This window comes from Acomys russatus, chromosome 23 (genome assembly GCF_903995435.1).
Source record: "Acomys russatus chromosome 23, mAcoRus1.1, whole genome shotgun sequence".
Lineage (NCBI taxonomy): Eukaryota > Metazoa > Chordata > Mammalia > Rodentia > Muridae > Acomys > Acomys russatus.
In genome coordinates, this window is record NC_067159.1 from 28,802,708 (window position 1) to 28,823,809 (window position 21,102).

General features: G+C 40.0%; 1 protein-coding gene across 2 annotated transcripts in view; it reads right to left on the minus strand.

Annotated features, from left to right (window-relative positions):
* Window positions 1–16,962, minus strand: part of Ank2 (ankyrin 2) — a 213,162-nt gene extending 196,200 nt beyond the window's left edge. For both annotated transcript variants that reach the window (XM_051165831.1, XM_051165830.1), the window contains exon 1: window positions 16,715–16,962. In XM_051165831.1, the coding sequence (XP_051021788.1) occupies window positions 16,715–16,912 (198 nt within the window). In that variant the 5' untranslated portion in view covers window positions 16,913–16,962. The remainder of the gene's footprint in view (window positions 1–16,714) is intronic.
* Between the last annotated feature and the right edge of the window lie 4,140 nt (window positions 16,963–21,102).

The following is a 21,102-nucleotide window of genomic DNA, read 5'->3' on the forward strand; positions in this document are numbered from 1 at the left end:
ATCAGTGTGTTAAGATACTACAGCATATTTTCCAAGAAGGGCATTAAAGTGCACCCCCAATGAAATATTTAAGGATGAGCATAAGTAGACTTAAATTACATTTTACCTCCCTTTATGGTTTTTAAAACTCTCATGATATGAAAAACCAGGCCCAATGAAGTGGGCATATCCTTCCTCGATGTTTTATTGTGCTAGGCATCCTGCAGTGTTAATTCACTACTGTCCCCTTGAGATAGGCAATGTGATTTTTATCCCTATTTGTCTGACTACTCTCTGGCTTTAGAGGCTATCTGCTTGAAAGCAGGCATCCATCAGTCACAAGCAGCTTCGTGGCACAGCACAGACTGCCCCACAGACAGCACAGTCTAAGTTACATTGCTTTCTTCATTTTGAATTATTCAAGGTTGAACCAAGTATCAAGTCATGAAGTGAAAGCTTCCCAATTATTTCCCTGACATTAGAACATTTTAAAACAAGCTGCACAGGTTTTTCCACTGCGACACATTTCCTTGGGGTGGTGATTTTGTGCAGCCCCGTGGAAATGGACATGGAAGACACAGTCTGAGGTCTTTTGCGTGTAACACTCAGGAATCTGCCTATAATTACCAGTGAGATTGCATTTTCTAGAAGGCATCACTTAATTACAGTTGGACAGCCACACATCATGATATCGGGACTCAAAACAAAATTCAAAATTCTGAACTCAAATTTAAATTTTTGACAATATTAATATCTACACTTGTCTAGCATAAAGCTCAAATTTTTATTTTATAACCTGCATGTCTTGTCCCATGGCAACATTTAAATGTTCTGGGAATAATGAGCCCACAAATATTTTATGCATTCCTCAGAGCTCCTGGTTGATTTTTTGTTTTGTTTTGTTTTTGTTGGTTTTTTGGTTTTGTTTTTTTTTTGGGGGGGGGGATTCTTTCTTTTTTGTTTTTGTCTTTGTAATTATTAGGTGTCTGAAACTTCAGTATGATAATTATGTTTTTTATCATAAATCATGTGTTTGTCTCTAATCCCATTCATGGAACTATTATGAAGTTCATTACTGCTGTAGGATGTCAAAAGCCCATCTTTCTGATGGTCGTTTAATTGTTGAAAACATATTCATTTATCCCTTCTTCAGGAATATGTGAGTTCCATAGGGGAATGAACAGCTCTAGGATGCTTTCCTATACTGACTACAGTCTACATGGGTGCTGAATGGATGCCGAATATAAACAATGAATTTTAAAAGGAAAAACTAGAGTTCTAGTAAATTATGCTAAGTTAAACATGTAGAAGTCTTTTACATCTATTTTTTACCTTAACCACGCCACTCTAGTGTCAAAAAAGTCTAACGTTAAATTTAAAAAAAAAAAAAAAAAAAGAAAAAGAAAAAGAAAGAAAGAAAGAAAAAACACATATATTATGTGTGCCACATGAAAATGAAGTTATTCCCCAGTGTGACTCACTAAATTAATGTGCTTAAAATTCCTGACGGGATCCATAGTTGTACCAATCTAAATGCACGCATGTTGGAAAAACAATAGCTTTCCATTTAGAAAGAGAGGAATTAAGCTAATCTAGTAAGTACTTTGAAAACAAATGGTTAAAGATACCTAGTCAGTAACAACAAGCTACTTTGTTGATAGTGCCAGATAGTTGTATTTAAAAGCTAACTGAAGAACAAATAAGATGGTCCATCCCGCAATGATCTCTATTTTCACACACATGAAAATAGGGATCAAATAGGGACAACAGTAGCATGTTTGATTCAGGGCTCTGAAGATGTCAGGCGAAGCCATGGCTGGCACAGAACCAGCAGGTGCTGTGTCACGGGAATAAGGGTCATTGCGTTGGCTCTAGGAGGGACAGCAGGTGATCTGCCCGTACCTATAGGAGCCGTGCAACGTGCTGATTGACAGAATAGAACGTCTCCGCGTGTCCATGGGCATCAGTGAAACCGAACACGGCTTCTGTGCGGGATGCTTGCCCCAAGTTGAGCACACTGATGGGTGCCACAGCTGTCATTTCCCTATGAAGCCAAGATACAACTGAGACGCCACTTCCTCCTCACAGGGTAGAACCTGCTGACTTTCCAAACTTAACCCTCGTGCCATAAATTTCAATCGTCGGGAATGGCTTACATGATTTAATTTTAGCTCAATGTAGTTCTCTGGGGGTGGGGGTGCCGTATATAATCTTGCACTCAAAGTATAAAAGGTAAGATGGGAAACTGGCTTAGAAAGAATGTGCATGACAAATGACGATCTGTAACATAGCAGTTGGGGGAAAAGCTTAGAGAATAAAATGTTCTAAACTCAGAAAGCAGTCAGCTTTTCCTTTCAACATTTTAGCTTACACCTCAAAGCGAATTTTGCTGGACCTCAGTAAAAATCCCTAAAGTCACTGTTGCATTTCAAAGAAATTTGCTAGGATAAGAGCGTTGGGAAGGGGCACTTGTTTACAACTAATAACAAGCAAAACACTGTGCCGTAGCCAAATTTGACTTAGTTGAAGTATCTCATTTTCATTACAGATTGTCAATGAAGAGCATGATAGCAGGTTCCCTTTGTCCTGGTACTTAACGTTTGTAAAAGGTAGAGACACTGAGAAGGTCATGGAACAAACACTGCGACCCTGCCAGTTTTGGCTGGCATTGTACAAACTGGGAACACACCATGGGAAACACGGCCCACTCAGCCCTGTGCCGTGAGGCAGGAACCACTTTCCTTCTCTAGGTTTCCTCACCAACGGTGTGCAATGTTTTTGTAACTGAGTTTCCTCACCTGTGATACCACTAAGGTAGCAGTGAGCGTGTCAAGTACACACTAGTGTTGGAAAGATTGATCCTGACCATGCCTTCTTTCTGTGGTTACAATTTTAAGCAAGAGAATTAATCACAATGTGTCTTATGTTACCTAGTTTTAAGGTTAACACTTGCCAAACAGCGCACTGAGCATCATGTTTAATAATTTTACATGACTCGTGTGTACGTGTGCATGTTGTATAGAAGTAGATGTGTACATATAAATGCAGTTTTAGTGATTTGGTGATGTTAAATATTTTCTTAGCAAATATGACATTGTGGCAGGAGGCTATCTGCCTTCCAACTCTCTATCCATTCATAAGACTAAAGACTCAACCTGGTTTTGTGTGCATCCTTGGGCTGCCCCATTAGATTCTCAGCACCTTAGGGAATAAGCAATATACACTTGTGTTGTTTCTTTCCTGTGCGTTACACTGCAGCATGAACAGCTAGCCTTGCTACATGCCAAATACATTCATAATCTTATTTAATACTCATAAGCTTCTCTAATGCGGAAGCCTGGGCTCAATAGTATTGTGCCGCTTGCCTGTAGAATTGGGAGTAAAAGGGGTAGAACTGAGAGTGAACCCAGTTTTGCTAGAGAGACCCCCATTCATTACCACCTCTCCAGATCCCGTCATTAGTACTGGATATTAGCTTTCTGTTGATTGGGGAACAGGTGGCTACTACCAGCACATTCTTGGCTCAGCATTCACTCTGATCCTCTAGTGCCAAATTCCCTTTCTTGTCTCTGGAGAGAGTCTGCAATTTGAACTGTATCCAGGATTTAAAATTTTTTATTTATTTTTTTATTTTTTTATTTTTTATTTTTTTTTTTTTTTTGTGAGAAAGCTAACACACATGTTGTAAAAACCTAAGGACCCAACTGCATTATTTTAAAACTCTACTGTATGGTACACTCAACACATAAAACTAGAACCATGTTGCCATCACAATTGTCACTATTACCATGAAAGGAAAAGGCTTTTCAAGCTGCATCGCATTGGTGGCTTCAGAGACATTTAGTCTTCTGCTTCTGAGGCAACATGAAAATTTGCAGTGTGCAGACAAGAGTGCTTCCCTGTGCTGGGCGGCTTCCAGACACGTCCAGAACCTCTCTCAGCTGTTCTTAATTAATTCCACCTGCTGCTTACAGCGTGGTCACACTTTCAAGATATAATAGTAGTGATTTTCCTTTTTTTCTTTTTTTTCACTAAGAGGTGAATGATGGAAATGTATTTGTAATAAGGCCTACCCTCCAAACTGGTTTAAAGTCTAAATAAATATGACATTAACTGAAAGGGATTGTTATGAACATAAAGAAATCTTTAAAGGTCTATTCTAAAATAATACATATATGAAACATAGAAACTTTGTTTTTGTAGTTTTTCAATTTTTTGCTTTTAATAATCTCCCATATCTCAAAAAGGATAAATAATTGTGAACATATATAGGCACATACAGATAGGCTCATAGCAGAACATTTGAAAACTGAATTTTAAAAAATGCTGAAGTCATAATAGTCCATTATGTTAATTTAACAATTTACATTTTCATGTGTTCGTTTTGAGAATTTTCTGTGTACATAGATGTTTCCACACATTTGGGGTGATAATATTCTGCCTTTTACTTTAAAAAGTTACTTTACCAAATAAGTATTGTCTCCCATGTAAAAGGTTTAAAACATATTCCAATCCTCATAAATATATGCTAGACAGATGATTCTATTTAGCTTTCTGCAATCATATATACACAATGAGCTAGTCTCTGTGACTTGGGTTATCTTAATCAATTTTATGATTAAAACCTATACATAAGTTTCTGCCCCTGGTTGTCTGTAGCCATCCGTAAATCCCTAAGGCTGGGCAAACAATTTCATGGGGCTCCAGATGCACACATTCCTGCCCTGAGCTCGTCACAGGAAAGGCAACCTCAACACAAGCGCAACCTCATGTTCATCCTGCCCGGCTGATACTAATACAGTCTCGCCATGGCCTTGTTAATTCTGAAGAGTTTGAAAACTTTGTCGTGTATTTATTGTCAACTCCATCTTCCTTCATTGACTTAACCTGTCTGTGTTTTCTTGGAGCTGAAATTGTCTTTTGTTTTGAAAATACTTACACATAGTAAAATTCTCTCTCCTCTCTCCTCCTCCCTCTCTCTAAACCAAATTTACCTGCTTGCTATATAAAGTACAAACTGTAAACTTCTACTTCTATGAGAAGTTTGCTTTTCATCATTTTTATGTTCTCCAGTCCTGAAATCAGTAAAAACATTTCTCTATTTCTTCTAGATTATTTTTTCTCATTTTTATTTGCATTTAATTGCATGTGTATGTGGGGGGTGTTGTGGGTAGAATTTTTCAGTACCCAGAAGCTTACAGCCTGATGTCCACTTTCTCTCATGTCTCCCTCATAACACTGCTATTTCCTTAGAGGTCCAGCACAACAGCAGGATGTGCTGAGAATGATCTTCCTAGTCCTGGTTCTATCACCTGCCATGAGCAGCTATACGACCTTAAGCAAATCACCAAGCTCCAATAACCCTGCTGGCTTGTGTATAAAACAGGAGGACTGTGCGAATGAACTAAGGTGATCTATGTAAATCCTTGAAAACATTGTAAAAGTGCAGTGGAACATGACTCACAAAGCTATTGTTGGGAGCTGTGGAAACTTATACTTGTTTCATACCTCATAGCATACCAGAACAGAAACGAGGGATAACAAACAATCGATAATAGGTAATCAGCATGGTGTCCCACACACATTCCCGCAGCTCATATTTTTATGATTCTTTCCCATTTGTTAGTCTTTTCCTATTTTCCACCTCTAGGTCACATTATGATCCTCTGTAGAATAGATTCAGTCTCACTAACAGAACAAGTTGTAAGACACAAAATTACGTGAGCACGCAGCCTAGCACTAATAACTTGCCTGACCAATGCTCATGGCTGGGTTCTCGCACATAGCTGTAATTGATTAAATAATATGCAAAAATGAGAATGGTAATTGGCATGGACATCTGGATCACTGTGTAATTCCTTAACCATCACCAGAGCCAGGATTAGTTCTTTAGGGTACAGCTTATATTAGATAACAAAGGGGATGGAGGGAGGGAGGGAGGGAGGGAGGGAGGGAGGGAGGGAGGGAGGGAAGGAAAGAGGGAGGGAGAGAAGGGAAGGAGAGAGTAGATGAGACTTAATGTAATTCAATATTTACTATCTATAATATATTGGTTCAATATTTTAATTTTACACATAATTAAAACAATTATACAAACAATTAAAAATATGGAATGGAGGATCAAATGGAGATGGGAAAAGAAAGAGGGTAAGGGATGGAATACGTGAAGGAAAATTAAAACTAAGGGCCATTTGAGGTGCTCATATAGAAACCTACTACAATAGAAGATTCTTAAATTATATACATTTATGAAAGTGATCTAATGGATTTAACAAATAATGTGGAAGATGGTGCCCCAACTGAACATCTCTGCCACCAAATGAAATCTCCAGTGCCAGGAATGGGTTACATCTAACTAAATTGTTGCCCAAACGGGCCCTGGAATCCCCTTAACAACCTAAGCTATTTACAAAGCTATTGGTAGCTCTCCACATGGCTTCTTGGCTTTTTGGTTAAGATCAAGTGTGGTTGCTCTCCACAAACTAACAGTAAGACCTTATTGCCAAAGACAACCCTTACATAACTCACTGAACACAGAGAAGTCAAGTTGATACCTAAATAGAACCTTCACCTTTACTAACTAGTGTTCATATTACTGGAAGGTATTTTGTGCCTTTCTCCAGAGGAGAAAGATAAACAACAACCCAACTACAAATCCTTATCTACAATTGTGACCTGCCTGCCAGATACATTAGTGTAATATTGGCACAAAGTTGTGGCAATAAACAACCTCTCTCTGCTTGGATTTAACATCCACTCCATGAAATGGAGCCCATGACCAACACTACCAGGGTGGCCAAGAACCTGAAACAAGATAGGCTATGGACTTAGGGGAAAACCAGATACTACTTCTCTGCTAATGGGAACATAGCAACGAAACGGCTGCTAATGGTATTCTCCTGTACTCACAGATCAGTGTGTCACTCAACCGTCATCAAAGAAGCTTCCTCCTGTAGAAGGTGGGAATAAATAGAGACCTGCAACTGAACAATTCGCAAAGATCGAGAGATCTTTGAATATTCAGTCCTAAATAGGATGTCTCTATAAAATCCCTCAGGGCTCAGGGAAATCTGCAGAAGAGGAGGCAGAAAGATTGTTAAAGCCAGTGAGGATGGAAAACACCAAGAAAACAAGGTTTTCTAGACACAGCAGTAGTGGTACATGAGGAACGCAGAGACTGTGGCAGTGTACACATCTTGCACATGTCTAAGCCAGATGGGATTCTAGCACTGAGAGGAAAAGTGGACATATGCCCCAATCCCAGAGTTATCTCCAATTGATAACACCTCTCCAAAGGAAAAATTAGTGTTCTCTAGTGGACTTTCACAGGATGTACAAACCACTCTTAGGGCAGGCCCCATGGCCATCAGTAGGTGGCCAACACAAAGTAAACTAAATCATAGTTTTAGAGGTTTTAGTCTCATATGTTTTGTTTGGGCTTTTTTCTTTTCTCCATGTGTCTTTTGCTTATATATTATGATTTCCGATTGGGTCTTTTTAGAGATTTCTATGTGTGCAAATGTATGTTTCTCTGTGTTTGTATGTACTTTCTGTAATTTTTTGTGTGTAGGCTCTTTGATGTCTGCTTTTTGCTTGTTTACTTAGCCCTATACAGGTTTGCTGATGTTTTTATTTTCCCACTTTTTTATAGGCGCCTGTTGGTTTTCTAATAAGAGAGAGGAATAAAGGGTGTGGGTTTGGACGGGTGGGGACGTGGGGTGGATCTAGAAGGAGTTGGAGGAGGGGAGACCCTATTCAGAGTATATTGTACCCAAAAAATTTATTTTCAAATATATATGTGGAATATTGGCTATTTTCTATTTCATGTTATTTCTATTAAACAAGTCCAATTTGCCTTGCTGCTGTCTTACCATGCTCTACTATGAGTGCCTGTGTAGCCAACTGTGACCTCATGTAGCACACAGATAAACTGCAGTGAACAGAACACTCTTAGAATTAGTTGTTGAGTCCAGGCAACAACAGCTGATCTTTAGCAGTCTCAGGCCACTAACTGATCAGACAATGGCCAAAGGCAGCAAATGGCTTCTCACACCAGGCTGGAATAAGGCTAATGCAGAGCTGTAGCTGTTTCCATACAGGGCTTCTGCCCATACTTCCTGCCTGCCCACTGCTAAGCCCAGTCCTGGCTCTGCATTCATTAGCTGCCCTTTGGCTGAGACAAACTACCTCTAATATGCCCATGGTTTTGCTTTTAGCAGTTGATGTGCTAAGAACTTTAAAGGAGGCCAGAGATATCTGCAAATCATCTCTCATGTGCTGTGTGACCTTTTGGGCAGAAGTGTGGAATGCAGCCAGAATAGTAGACTGGACTTGAATTCCAAGGGAGTAACAGGCCATTCTGAACAATCTCGTTATTCAAATGGCTCCACGGTGAAGGAAAATTCTAATTTTTAAAACTTGGGAGCACATTTTCATAACCTCTGTAGTGCCTCTGTCCCCAGACTTCTGATGAGAGCAGACATGGTCACACAATAAATAAAAGGTCTCCCTTGTCGCAGCCCAGAAATGACTTTCTTTTGAGAGTGGGACTTAAGTGTGTTTTAAGAGCTGTGGCTTTAAACTTCACTGTGACATAGAACAGAACTCTTCCGACTTTTAAGGTGGTGCACAAACCCTCAGGGGTCCAGTTTGCTCGCAGAGCATCCTTTGTTCCCACTTGCCCCATGTGGTGGTGGCTTCTTTAATTACCAATAGAGTGCTGCCAATGAGTTGAACAGGAAGGGCTTATTAACATTCTTACGTCCTCGCCCTCGTGTGCTAAGGTACACACCCAGCCCGTCTCTTCAGAAAAGTCAACCCACCACTTTCAATGCAAAGTAGTAGTTATCCTACTCAAATCCACTTATGAGTTACTTAGAAATCAGGCTTACTTTTGTTAAACACATATTCCTGCCTACCCTGAGACTCGTGTTCAGGAGATCCCAAAAGGTTCTGCAATTCTAAGACACCACAGGTGATCTTCCAGATACGGTATTCACAGAACACACTTTGAGAGGAAGCACCTTTAAAAGACTAACTAGATCTTCCATGCTCTATATCTATTATACAATGCCAAATAGACTTCATCAACTAAGCCATCATCAGCCATCAAAAATTACCATGGAACAAAACATGAAGTTGAATACCACACACCATTTTTTTAATTGCAACTGGGCCTCACCCTGTCTTTCCTGGATCACCACTGACTGTCCTGGAACTCACTCTGTAGACCAGGCTGGCCTCGGTTTCACAGGGATCCACATGCATCTGCCTCTCAAGTGCTGGGATTAAAGACATGCACCACCACACATAAGTCATTTTTAAAAAGAAAATAATCATAGAATAGCTGTCAGGACAAAGTTATAAAATATCCACTCTATTAATAGAAAACTGTTAATCATCTTTTATCCTAAACTGTCTGTGGTGATTTGAAGGACAATGCTCCCCAAAGACTCATGTATTTGAACATTTGGTCCCCAGTTGGTGATGCTATTGGGAAGGTTAAGGGGGTGTGGCCTCAGTGGAAGAAACATTCTTGTGTGGGCTTTGAGAGTGTGTCGACTAGATAAAGTGTATTTTTCCATGATAAAGTGGGAATGCTTCACTAGATAATTTACCAGTCTTAACATTTAAGTTTAGTGCACTGTGTTTACTTACTAAAGAAAACTATTAGAATGTGGAGAATGCTATGAAATCAGGCAAAACAAAATCTAATATTATTTTAAATCCCTCCTTTTTTATCCCATTGATGTCAGTATATAGAGTGGATGGAAAAGAAAATTAAGATTTTTAAATAAACTGTATGTCAACACCCATAATTCCTCAAAAACCAGTTTCAGCGAACAATGTCTATTATTAAACGCTCAGCTTTCACGAGGCTGCCATATATAACTTACTTGAGAATGCCACCACAATGATTACATGTCAGGTAGTCATTGGGATGTTTGAGCTCTTACAGGACGATATTACAGAAAGGTGCAAAAGAAAAGCTTTCCTGTGCTTCCATAAGCCCACACAAATACGACATGAGTATAAGCACTGCAATATCAAATCTCTAAGAGGTCTATAATCAAATGTAATAGAAAATGGCATAAATTTCAAAGAAACTCAAGTGAGAATAAAGGAATCACAAAACAAGTGGATGTTTCCTGTAGCATAATGAATTTAACTAAGGAATTAAATCAGGATCTGGAAATGAGTAACAGTCACAGCGGATGTCTAAAGAAAGCAAAATATGGTCGAAAAATAAAAGAGATTTCTTCCCCATGGGTTCTCAGCTCCATTCCAGACAGGCGACCTTGTAAAGACAATGTGCATGTAGTGGAGTCAATTTTATGAAATACATCAGAAGAAAAGGTGCTTTAAAATCGACACATAGTTCAAACAAACACAAACATTTGGTTCGGATGTACTCATTGTAAGACTGGTACAGGGGAATAGTCCAGATACTGAGCTAGATATTACTGCTTACATTAAATTATTCCTCGTACAGTAATAGAGTCTTTTACTACACATCTTTAAAATGCAACTAGTGTTCTTTGTGTACAGTTTGTTACATGGGTGAATAACTACTCAAGAAAAGGCCTATAATGTGTAAATTGCAGTAAAGTTGATTCACTTTTTGAACACAAGTTGATGATGAAAACTTCTTAGTCCTTTAAATATTGTTTATTGTAATGCCACCATTTTTACCACCCCTACAAGATATGAGAACAAGCTACCTACATCCAGAAAATGTCCCAAATGAGCTCAGCTTCCCTGGGTGACTTCCTAATGAATTCATTGATCTTTTCCACAAACATTCCTTACTCACCTATTGGGCAGGTGGTAGGCATTTCACTGGGCATGTCAAAGAGAAAGTGCTTCATGCCATATGAACACAACCTAACCAGTTCTCCGAAAATGCCTTAGGTCCATGGTCTCCCTCTAGTAGACAGTGTATGTTTTAAATTTTGGCTATGTATCTACTAAAAATCAAATCCTATGCTTTTACCCAAATTTCACTGTTTCTGTATCTCAATACAGGTAGTATAGCTGGGAAGAGGGCATGTAGTATTTCCAGATGTGTCTAGTGTCACACCACTGGCTCCAAGATTAACTGGATGCTCCTTGCATGAGTTGAATAAATTGGATGGCATTACTAAGATCTCATGGAAACTGAGTTGCCATCGTCACATTCTCCATAACACCAAAAGTTCACTAATGGGAGGAACTTCTTTGTCCCATCTTTGCACTTTCCTTCAGACCAGTGGCTAGCTCATTCACGGTTACTGAAAGCGTAAGTGTAATTTCTTCCACACAGCAACCCAAACTCTTACTTTCAAAGAGCTTCTGAAATCTACTTCAGGCACCATCTTCTCCACTAGCAGGAGTGACATTTTGAATAATGAGAGCTAATTCCACCTAGGCATCAACAGTCAGTGGATACTGCTGCTGTACTGAGGCTGGTGGCCCTAGGAATCCACGCATCATCCTGCTTGCTTGTGTAAAGGATGTAGGGAGGCTGGGGAGATGGGCGTGGGATCTTGGCTACCGGGTCTGATTGGCATCGGTAGAAAGTCTACTCTGGTAGGCTTATAGCAGGACCTTTCTAGTTTAGTTAACTAGCCATCATAGAAGATCTTCTGCCTCCTTCCTGCTGAATGTCTCTGCCCATGGATCACTCCGAGGACCCAAAGCCTACAGCACTCCTTCTCTTCATCAACTAACTGTATGAGGATCTATTTCATTCTTCATGGCACCACTTAATTTTATTATGTCTTTTTTTTTTTTTTTTTTGGTGAGCAGAACACCTGATGTTTATTATGTACATATATCTTATACTTTGATTATATGTGTCTAGGTCCTACTTCTAAAACTAGACAACTTCTGGTCTCTATCATTAAATAGGGCATCCCCAAGGTAATGACCATGTTCTTTACCATTTCTTAGTCTTTAAAATGCTTTGTAGGATGATTTTCGTTATATTCTTAGTTCTTATTAGAGTTACTGTTTAACTACATGGACAACTTTTCTTTTTTGTTCATATAATTTCAAGTTACATATTTTATTGCTTTAGTATAAAAAAGCTGAGAAGTTTAACCATCTTGACATACTAATAAGGCTCACAATACTCTCCCCCCCTCTCTTGTCCTCTCTCCCTCTGTCCCTCCTTCCTCCTTCTGGCCTTCCAGGTCCCCTCACATACACATACCCACAGAAAAACCTCCTCCATTATGGTAAATAGTCCTTGTGACTAGTTGCTTAAGCCAACACACCCCTTTTATAAATTAACACAAAGCTCTAATAGAAACACAAATACATTTGAGTCTAATCACTTCGCATTCCCACAGATTGTACCCTAACCCAGCCTCCCAATCCCACAGGCAGGCAGGAGGGGGTTAAACTATTCTGCTTCTTTCCCTCTTGCTGAAGCTAAGTGAGAGGAAAGGGGGTGGGGGGGAGGAAGAAAAGAGAGACGTCAGGGGAAGGGAGAGAAGGAGAGAGAGAGGGAGAAAATGGGGAGGGAGGTATCCTTTCAATCTAACTGACATCCTACCATTTGTTCAGGGCACCCTGCCATATTTTGAATGAAAGTAAAACCCCATTATCAAGTTAACCTCTGTGGGGGGAAGGAGAGAAAAGATCTAAACTTCTGCCAAGGTTGGCCTCTGATTCTCTATTATAATTCATCTTCATTCCTACTGTGTTTACTGTGTTTCAATGGCGGCAGTCTCTCCCTCTCCTCTCTCCTCTCTCTCCTCTTCTCTCCTCTCCCTCCTCTTGTCTCTCTTCTTTCTTCTCTCTCTCTCTCTGTCTCTCTCTCTCTCTCTCTCTTTCATTACATTGCCTTATTCTACTCTCAGCTTATCTCCCAGCTTGGCTAGCATTTTCTCCCCACACAGCAGGAATGCCATCTTATATGCCTTGCCCCATAACTATACCATAACTATACCTTGCTCAGGAAAGAGTTGTTGGTTGACCTAGAAGCTTTTGTGTCAGTCTAATAGAAGACTGCAAATTGTTTGTAAAATATCACAAGGCTCACTGCTCACAGCCCAAAGTAATAAGCAAACACATAGAATAATGAAGAGTAAAATAAAAAAATTGATATTTTTCTCCTATAATTGAGGCAAAGTATGAAATAAATGAAGCATGGAAATTAAAATCCCTGAGAGGGAAATCATAAAAAATGAAGATGATGGCTCCAAACTCAACATTTGTGATGAAATCTTGACACATTTATGGTTTTGCTCTTAGATGAATTTAAAAATCAATTTGATATAATAAAATACAATATAAAATAACAGAATACATGCAGACCAATATACAAATTTAAAAATGATGTCAATAAAAATGCAAGACAGGGCAAAGAAAAGGAGCTTCTCTGGCAGTGTTCTAGAAGGCACCCCAGCAGATGGTGTCAAATCCCATTGAACCTACATGAGTGCTGCAAAGCCTTCAGGTGCGTGTCCCCAACAGAAACATCCTGGGGAGAAAACTGTCCTATGCTATATCTCTCAAATTGAAATGAAAGGATGCAAAGGTCATCTAAATAGAGATGTATCTAAGATGTGATGCAGTTTTCCCTGATGTGATAAACATGAACTTAACATGACACAAGAATGATACAAAAAATTGAAAATTCTCTCCTACAGGGCCCACTCTACATAAAATCAATAAGCAATTGTTTTCCTCCACTCTCTTCTACCATGAATGTTTCCTCTTTATAGGCACTGCCAAGCAAATCTTTGAACTGGATTAACATCAGTAGCACCACATGTCTGAAAAAATCCCTGACACAAGCTAAGAAGGGCAACATTTTCTTTCAGAAGGCAGCCATGTTCTCAGTAGATCTGTCATGAATGAGCATCCTCCAGGGCCTTTGAATGATGAGGAGCTGTGAACATTCAGCTATGTGGTTCTGCACCCAGTTATGTAGAGTTGCATGTCATATGTCTGCTCCTCTGTTTATCAGGCCTTCCTCTCACTGTAAATACCTCCCTGTCCTACATGCCACTGGCAAAGTGAAAAATAGGTATCGTAACCAAATTTTGCTATGTTTTCCCAAATTGCTTTCAAAATAACTACAATCTACAATGTGCCCAGAATGCTTAATAATCAACACCTTTTCAAATACCATTAAATTGTATATTTTATTAAAATAATAGACATATAGTAACTTTTAACTTTTACCTTTTTAAGCTAGTAGAATAGTAACTTAACCCTCTCATTAGTGAGTGAATCATTTAGCAACAGAAACTTTCATAATAGACAGACTTTGAAGTACAGCTAGGCCAATTTGTATCTCTGTCACTGTGGGCTACCAATGCAGAGAGGACTGGCTACAATGAAGATTCCATGCCATCAGGGCCAGAGCAGTCACTCACTGAACATTTCCAAATAGAGTCTGATTAACTTATTACAAATTTGAGCTTCAGTGAGTGGAGACCTTCTAACGGTAGCAAATACTGAATTTTTAAAATGTGATGCCAATATTTCATGTTAGTTTTCTAAAACATTGTTTTAAAACTTGAAAGTTATCATCCTGTCAGAATAGAGCCTAGTGTGAGGTCTACAATTGCTTTACATATATATGTTCATGTCTTATTATATAAGGCATCTGGTAATTATTCTGCTGTGACTCACTTCCTCTTTCTTAAAGCCTATGTATGAAATCTCTCAAATGCAGGTGGACAATAATAGCACTCAAGAAGAAAGTTTCATTCTTTACTCTCTCCACCAGAGGATTAGGCTGCTTCAGCCTCCTGAGTTGGCACATTACAAGAGTGTACCAGCACACCCAGAAAGAGACCATGCCCTGGAGTATCGTTTTGGGTTGTTTGTTGATTATTTATTTGCTTGTTTTTTGAGACAGGGTTTCTCTGCGTAGCCCTGGCTATCTTGGAACTCTCTCTGTAGACCAGACTGGTCAGAGATCCACCTTCCTCTGCCACCTGAGTACTGGGATTAAAGGAGTGCACCAGCACCACGCAACTTGAAATATCGTTTTGTTTTGTTTTATTGTTGTTTTTGTTTGTTTGTTTTGTTTTGTTTTGTTTTTTAGCTACTTTTTGAACTCTCGATCTCTGAATGAATTTTTCCTTTGGGCTTCAAGATCACCTTGTCACTTCCCCTTTGCCTCAAAGAACATATCAATGCCATAGAAATTCAGGAAGTTATCCCTTCTCTGTGCTCTGCATTTAAAAGATGACCTTGGTGTCATTCCTGCATTTTATTCTTAAGGTGCTTTCTATTTCCTTCCATGCATTATTTTACCTGAATATGGAACCCAGAGCCTAACATGTGCTAGGCAAGTACCCTACCAAGGTGTTACATCTCCAGTGTACTGATACTAAAAGAGAAATAAATGGAGCATACATGTACAATTTAAAGACATCAAGGTAATTACTAACTAATATTTTTAAGTGTCCTAAGTTCCAAAGTATTTCTAAAAGCTCATCAACATGCAGTTTTTAAATAAGGTAATTAATTCTTACAGAATATATTGTTATCCTGCAACCAGACAAGCGTGAGGTTACTTCTTGCCCACCCTGTTTTTCCCCCTCAGCTCGGTAGCATTAGAAGAGATCCCTGTGAGAGCCTCAGGGACCTGTGTGTGGATATGGCTAATTTCAACTCTGACCCAGAAAGACAACCTCCCTGCTCCTAGGTCCACCTTGCCTGAGTAACCTCAGACCATTCTTTTCCCTGGAGGAGGGATTTGCTTTCCAAACCCTGTGAGGAAGTGCTGCCTCCTCTCACTTCAGCTCTCTCTGCTCTCCACTGCCAGCTACAGCATTGCTCTGCAAAGCGTTTTTATTGACAGGCTCTAAGTCCAGGCTTCAGGTTCACTGTGATCTAATAATTCCAAAGATCCGGGTGAGAGTAAAAGCCAAAGAGGACAGGCAGGCCCCCGAACCGGTGATCACTCCTGGGACGAGTGGCGAACACAGAAAAGCAAAGCCCTCGATGATGCTCACTCACAAACCTTCCTGATGCCAGTTCAATATGAAACTCTGGTCAACTTCTAACTCTCGTGGTGCATAGGAAAATCAATGTCAGAAAGACAACTCAAGACGGCACTTACTTTCATGTCACAGCAAGTCTTTGCACACCATGTGGGAGAATTATTATAATCTGAAGGTCAACTTAAATATCTGAGTTCTCAGCACTTAAGCCTTCTCACAAAGTATCATGATCATAACTAGACCTATGTCAGAGGCCTTACTGAAATTACTCACAATGACACGAACAATGCCTTGATGCTAGAACTGGGATTTTAAGTTAACACATGCATGCAAAACGCCCTCTGGTCTAATGAAAGAATGAACTGTACAGGATGTATAAATAGGGAAAAGAACTTGGCAGCTCAAATGTAAGTATCTACAATACTACTGAAAATCACTCTATAACGGTGTGTGTGTGTGTGTGTGTGTGTGTGTGTGTGTGTGTGTGTGCCACATACATGCATGTTTGGCCTTGCAAACGTTCACACTAAAGAGACAGTGCAGCATTCCTCTTCACATGTCAGTTCATAACTATAGAGAAGAAAGAAGAGACTAGCACATGGCATACTACAGCACTCAGACTAAACAGACGCAGGCCACAGGATCCCAGACAGTCAGGTGATGAAATCACATTGATTTAAACGTCAGCTTCCTTCCTGGAAGTTGAGAGATTTGACCAATGGGCATCACTGTTGATTCCTAGCCCAACGTCCTCCCATCTTCCTCATTTGTGGCCTAACACTTACCAGTAGGCCAGGTTCTTGGACATCGTCACTGTTACAGCCATAGTAGTCCAAAGCAGTATCCAATTCCAGCATGTTTGCCTGTGCTCTGATGCTCTTGTTCGCGTGGCAAGAGGAACAGAGAGCAGCATTCCCCATCTCTGCTCTACAGTTCCTGCTGTGGGTGGGCCTGCCCTTGCCCGGGCCTGGCTTCCCAGGCATTTGCTAGCAGAGACAATCCATGCTCCTTGACTCCTCAGCTCAGTTCTCCAACGTGTCCCTCACCAGTTCTCCCTTTCACCAGTTCTCCCGTCGGCTGCCCAGCTTGCTGTTGTCAGAGAGAACTCAAAACCCCGGCGACTGTAGCCTGCATTCAGTGACCATTTCCAGTTCAGGGACTGCCAGTCTATTTTTACACCTACCAGGCCAGCTATGCATGTCAATAGAGTGAGGGGGGTGAGGCAGACAGAGAGCAGGGGAGGGGGCGGTGTTGTTTTGTTTTTTCACCATGTTAGCAGCCTGCCTCACACATGGGCTGACTTTGCTGCTGTGTAAAATGTCTCTCCATAAGAGAAGTTTTGCATTCCTCAATAAATTCCTTGTAATCCTTTGATTTTTTTTTTCCTCCTCTCCATTCTTGTACTCACACAAAATACAAACTCTCTTAATAACTTTGCTCCACCAATGTAACAGACAACTGTTATTTTGTAATTGCTTAAACCAAGTGGCAACCAAAGTAGCCGATGGCCCCTGCCTTTCATTACCAATCACAGGAAAGAATTGGCTCTTCCTTTCAAATATTCACTGGACACATGACAGTCAGAATGGTTCATTTGAACCCTGTGTAGAAGTTTTAATTTTAAAAAATCATGCACGTGTCATTACCCGTAAGTGACTGCATAAGAGCAAACACTTTTGGTTCATTTGTAATTCTTGTTCATTTTTAATATTTGAAAATATCCTCGTAAACCGTGTAAAAAAATATTCAAGATGGCTTTCAAAATTGTATTTTGGCTTTTGAACTGTTTCTTGCGTTCCTTGCTAAAATAAACACTGTAAAGCACACAGAACTCAGGAGGCGGACTGTGATGGAATATGAGGAGCACTAAGGATTGGTGATCACCACCTCCACTAGGGATTCCATATGTAGCAATTTGAAGTAGTCCTCCCTTCCTTACTTGTTACTGGGTAGATGTCTGTGCATATTTTGTGTATAGCAATCGTCTTCTTCAAATAGTTTTACACTATGGCAGGTGGGAGTTATTGTTTTGCATAGGACCTCAAGACACCTCATTCTAAACCGTGGCACTAGATTACATCACATAGTATAAAAATCTTATCCCCTACACTCCAACTGCCTCTATTCAATAAAATTACTTTATTTTTTTAACTATATAAGAATAGGTATCGTTTTTCACTTTAAAACATTTTTTATTCATTTATTTACTTACTCGCTTTACATCCAGGTCTTAGGCCCATCCTCCTCACCTCCCAGTCCTACTATCCTGTCCCCCTCCCCGTTCTTCAGAAAAGGGGAGCCCCACTTCCAATCTACCCCAGCTCATCAAGTTGCTTCATTGCTTCGGGGCTGAGCACATCCTCTTCCCCTGTAGCCTATCAAAGCAGCCCTGCCAGGGGGAAGTGTTCAAAAAGCTGACTTTCAAACCCAGACTTTTTTTTTAACTACTTAGTAGTACAAAACCACTACAACAATGTGTGGGACCCATTCCCCACTATGTTGAAGAAGAGCTAGCTCATCCAGGTGATGGTAGCTCACACCTTTAATCCCAGCACAGGAGGCAAAGTCAGGAGAAGCTCTATGAACTCAAGCCAGCCTGGTCTACAGAGCGAGTTCCAGGACAGCCAAGGCTACACAGAGAATCCTTGTCTCAAAACAACAACAACAACACGAGGAGCATCCTCTAAACACTTTCAGTGCTCAATTATGAGAAAGTACACCTGAGGACAGTACCTTGCTTTCAGTAACAAGGTTAGGCTAGGGCTGAGGCATGGCAGGCAAAGACTTTCATCTTGGTTGGATAATTTTATACAATTGAAATGGCTGACTCATCACAACACTGTGATTTCTCACCAACTGTTCCACACACTTGGGGCATGGGCTATAGGAATTGGGCTAGCTATGCTATTTAATTATGTGTTCTTAAAAAAATCTCATCTCCAAAGATGTAGCTTTAGCTTTCTGTCTTTTTCTGGTTTCTCAAAGTCTGGGGAAAATTTACAGTCCACAAAGGCTTACAAGGGATACATCTGAAATATGTATGACCTATTCAGAATGTAAGCCAGGATTGTTCTGTCTGGTAAAAGGGATGCACTCTCCCACTCTTTATAACTAATTTAACATTTTTGCAATATAAGAATTCTACATTTGAGTTAAAGTTTAATATAGAATTACACAACATACAGGGCTGGATGGGAACTCTGCAAACCATCTGTAAGTTCCCTATTGCATTCTAGAGCTGAGATCTGGAAGTCTTCTATAAGTAAATGGGGTATTTAGCGACTCCAGAGAAGGACAACAGTCTGAGTTGTGAGTGAACAGTTGTGCTGCTTGTCGGCCTGAGGTGTTCGCTGGCATCTTTCTCTCATCACTGCTGTGCAATCTACCTGGTACCCTGGCTCTTGCTTCTTCACATTTACTCCCTCCTTCCTCCTCATCTTACAATTCACAATTGCCTGACATTCCATGTTACACTTAAGTCCTTTGCCCCTGTTTGCTTACTGATTTTCTTTAACTTCTTGAATAAGGTTGGAACCGCTATCAGCCTTTACTCTTCCTTCATATGGGCCTGCGCACTCTCACTGACCTCTTCCTACCTAACAAAACACATTAACACTAACGCTAAGTGTGAAACAAATGAATGAAATGCAGACTCATCGTTTCTATATTTAACTAAGCTTAACTGACCTTAACTTCTCGTCTCTATATATTAGGACAGGCCGTTATATATTAGAACAGTAAAAGACTGAATAATTTTAAGGATGACAAAATTTTCAGTTCAATTCTTGACATAACCATAAACCCCCTTTTTAGTATTTGAAAAACTATAAACACTGTATGGAGGTGAGTTTTACTACAATGGAAATTGTGGTATGCTGTTGAGTAAAAGAGGGCAGGGGGATGCTTAAAGCAACAAATTTTAACGTAGCGTGTTGGTAACTCTCAGAATATACTTTCCCAGTGGAAACATGTTCATTCTTTCACCAGAGAAACCTTCTGCTCTTTGAGTATCTATATTCCTATCACGGAGGCTGTCCAAAAGGCAACATGGGTTAGTCCTCGGATTGCACTGATGAATAAGAGCAGGCAGAGGAGAGGTAAGTAGAAACTCTTGATATCCTGTGATAGCTGAAATTTCCTGGTTTCTACTGACCAGGTTTAAATGGTCATCAAGCTAGAAAGTCTCAAGACCCGTGCAAATGGAATTATTAACAATTCTTAAAAACCCAGTACTTTCTAAATGACAACAAAAGTGTGTAGGGTCTGTAGAAGAGTTAAAATAGAAGTTGAAAGAGCTAAAAAGCCAGGTGGGCATGTCCCAAGAGGGTAAGTCATGTGACAATCTACGCACGCAGCATTTTGTCCCATTGAAGACAAAGTTAACAAACACAGCATCATGTCTTAAAAACATGCTGGCTGACTCCATTTCTCAGGATACCTACAAAGGATGTACTTGGTCCTGGGGCAGAACAATGCCACCACTGTTCCTTAAAAATGCTTCAAAGTCATTAGGGCAAATTACTCAGAAAGCAAATATTTGCATGTCTGACCATACTTGGAGAAGGATACATGAGCTTGAGACATGATTTCACAGGTGAAATTCAAATCTCTAGTGATGTGGCATTTGCAGGACCTCCTTGAGTTCCTGAGCACTTTGCTATTATTATTTCATCTGTAATCTTTATTTTGTATTCTGTAATCTGTATTCTGTATTCTGTATTCTGTCTTTTGATCCATTGTAAGAGGAAAACAATTACAGACTGAGAACAGAGGCTGGCTTCTTACACCCCTAAGACAGCAAAACTGAAAAATAGCCACTGCTGTTTTCAATTTCAAATTTTAAATGGAGAGTCCTGGTTAAAAGTCATCAGAAAAGTCACACATGGAGAAGAAATCACTGCCTCGGTTGTGTCATCTGACTTAAAGACTTCTGCAGGGGAGTTTTGATAAGATCTTGGCAGGCACTATTCACTGACGCCCTGGCTTGACCACTGGCTGACCCGTGCGCATTTGTGAAACACTATCAAATCTGTGCTTCAATTTTCTCTTTTGGGACGTATAGACTTTCAACTAGATCACTAGCTCCTTCTAAGCTCCTGAAGTGTTTGTCTTCCAGGACACAAAATCTGTTAATACTTGCACCACTACTTAACACTCAGGGGTAGTAGAGGCT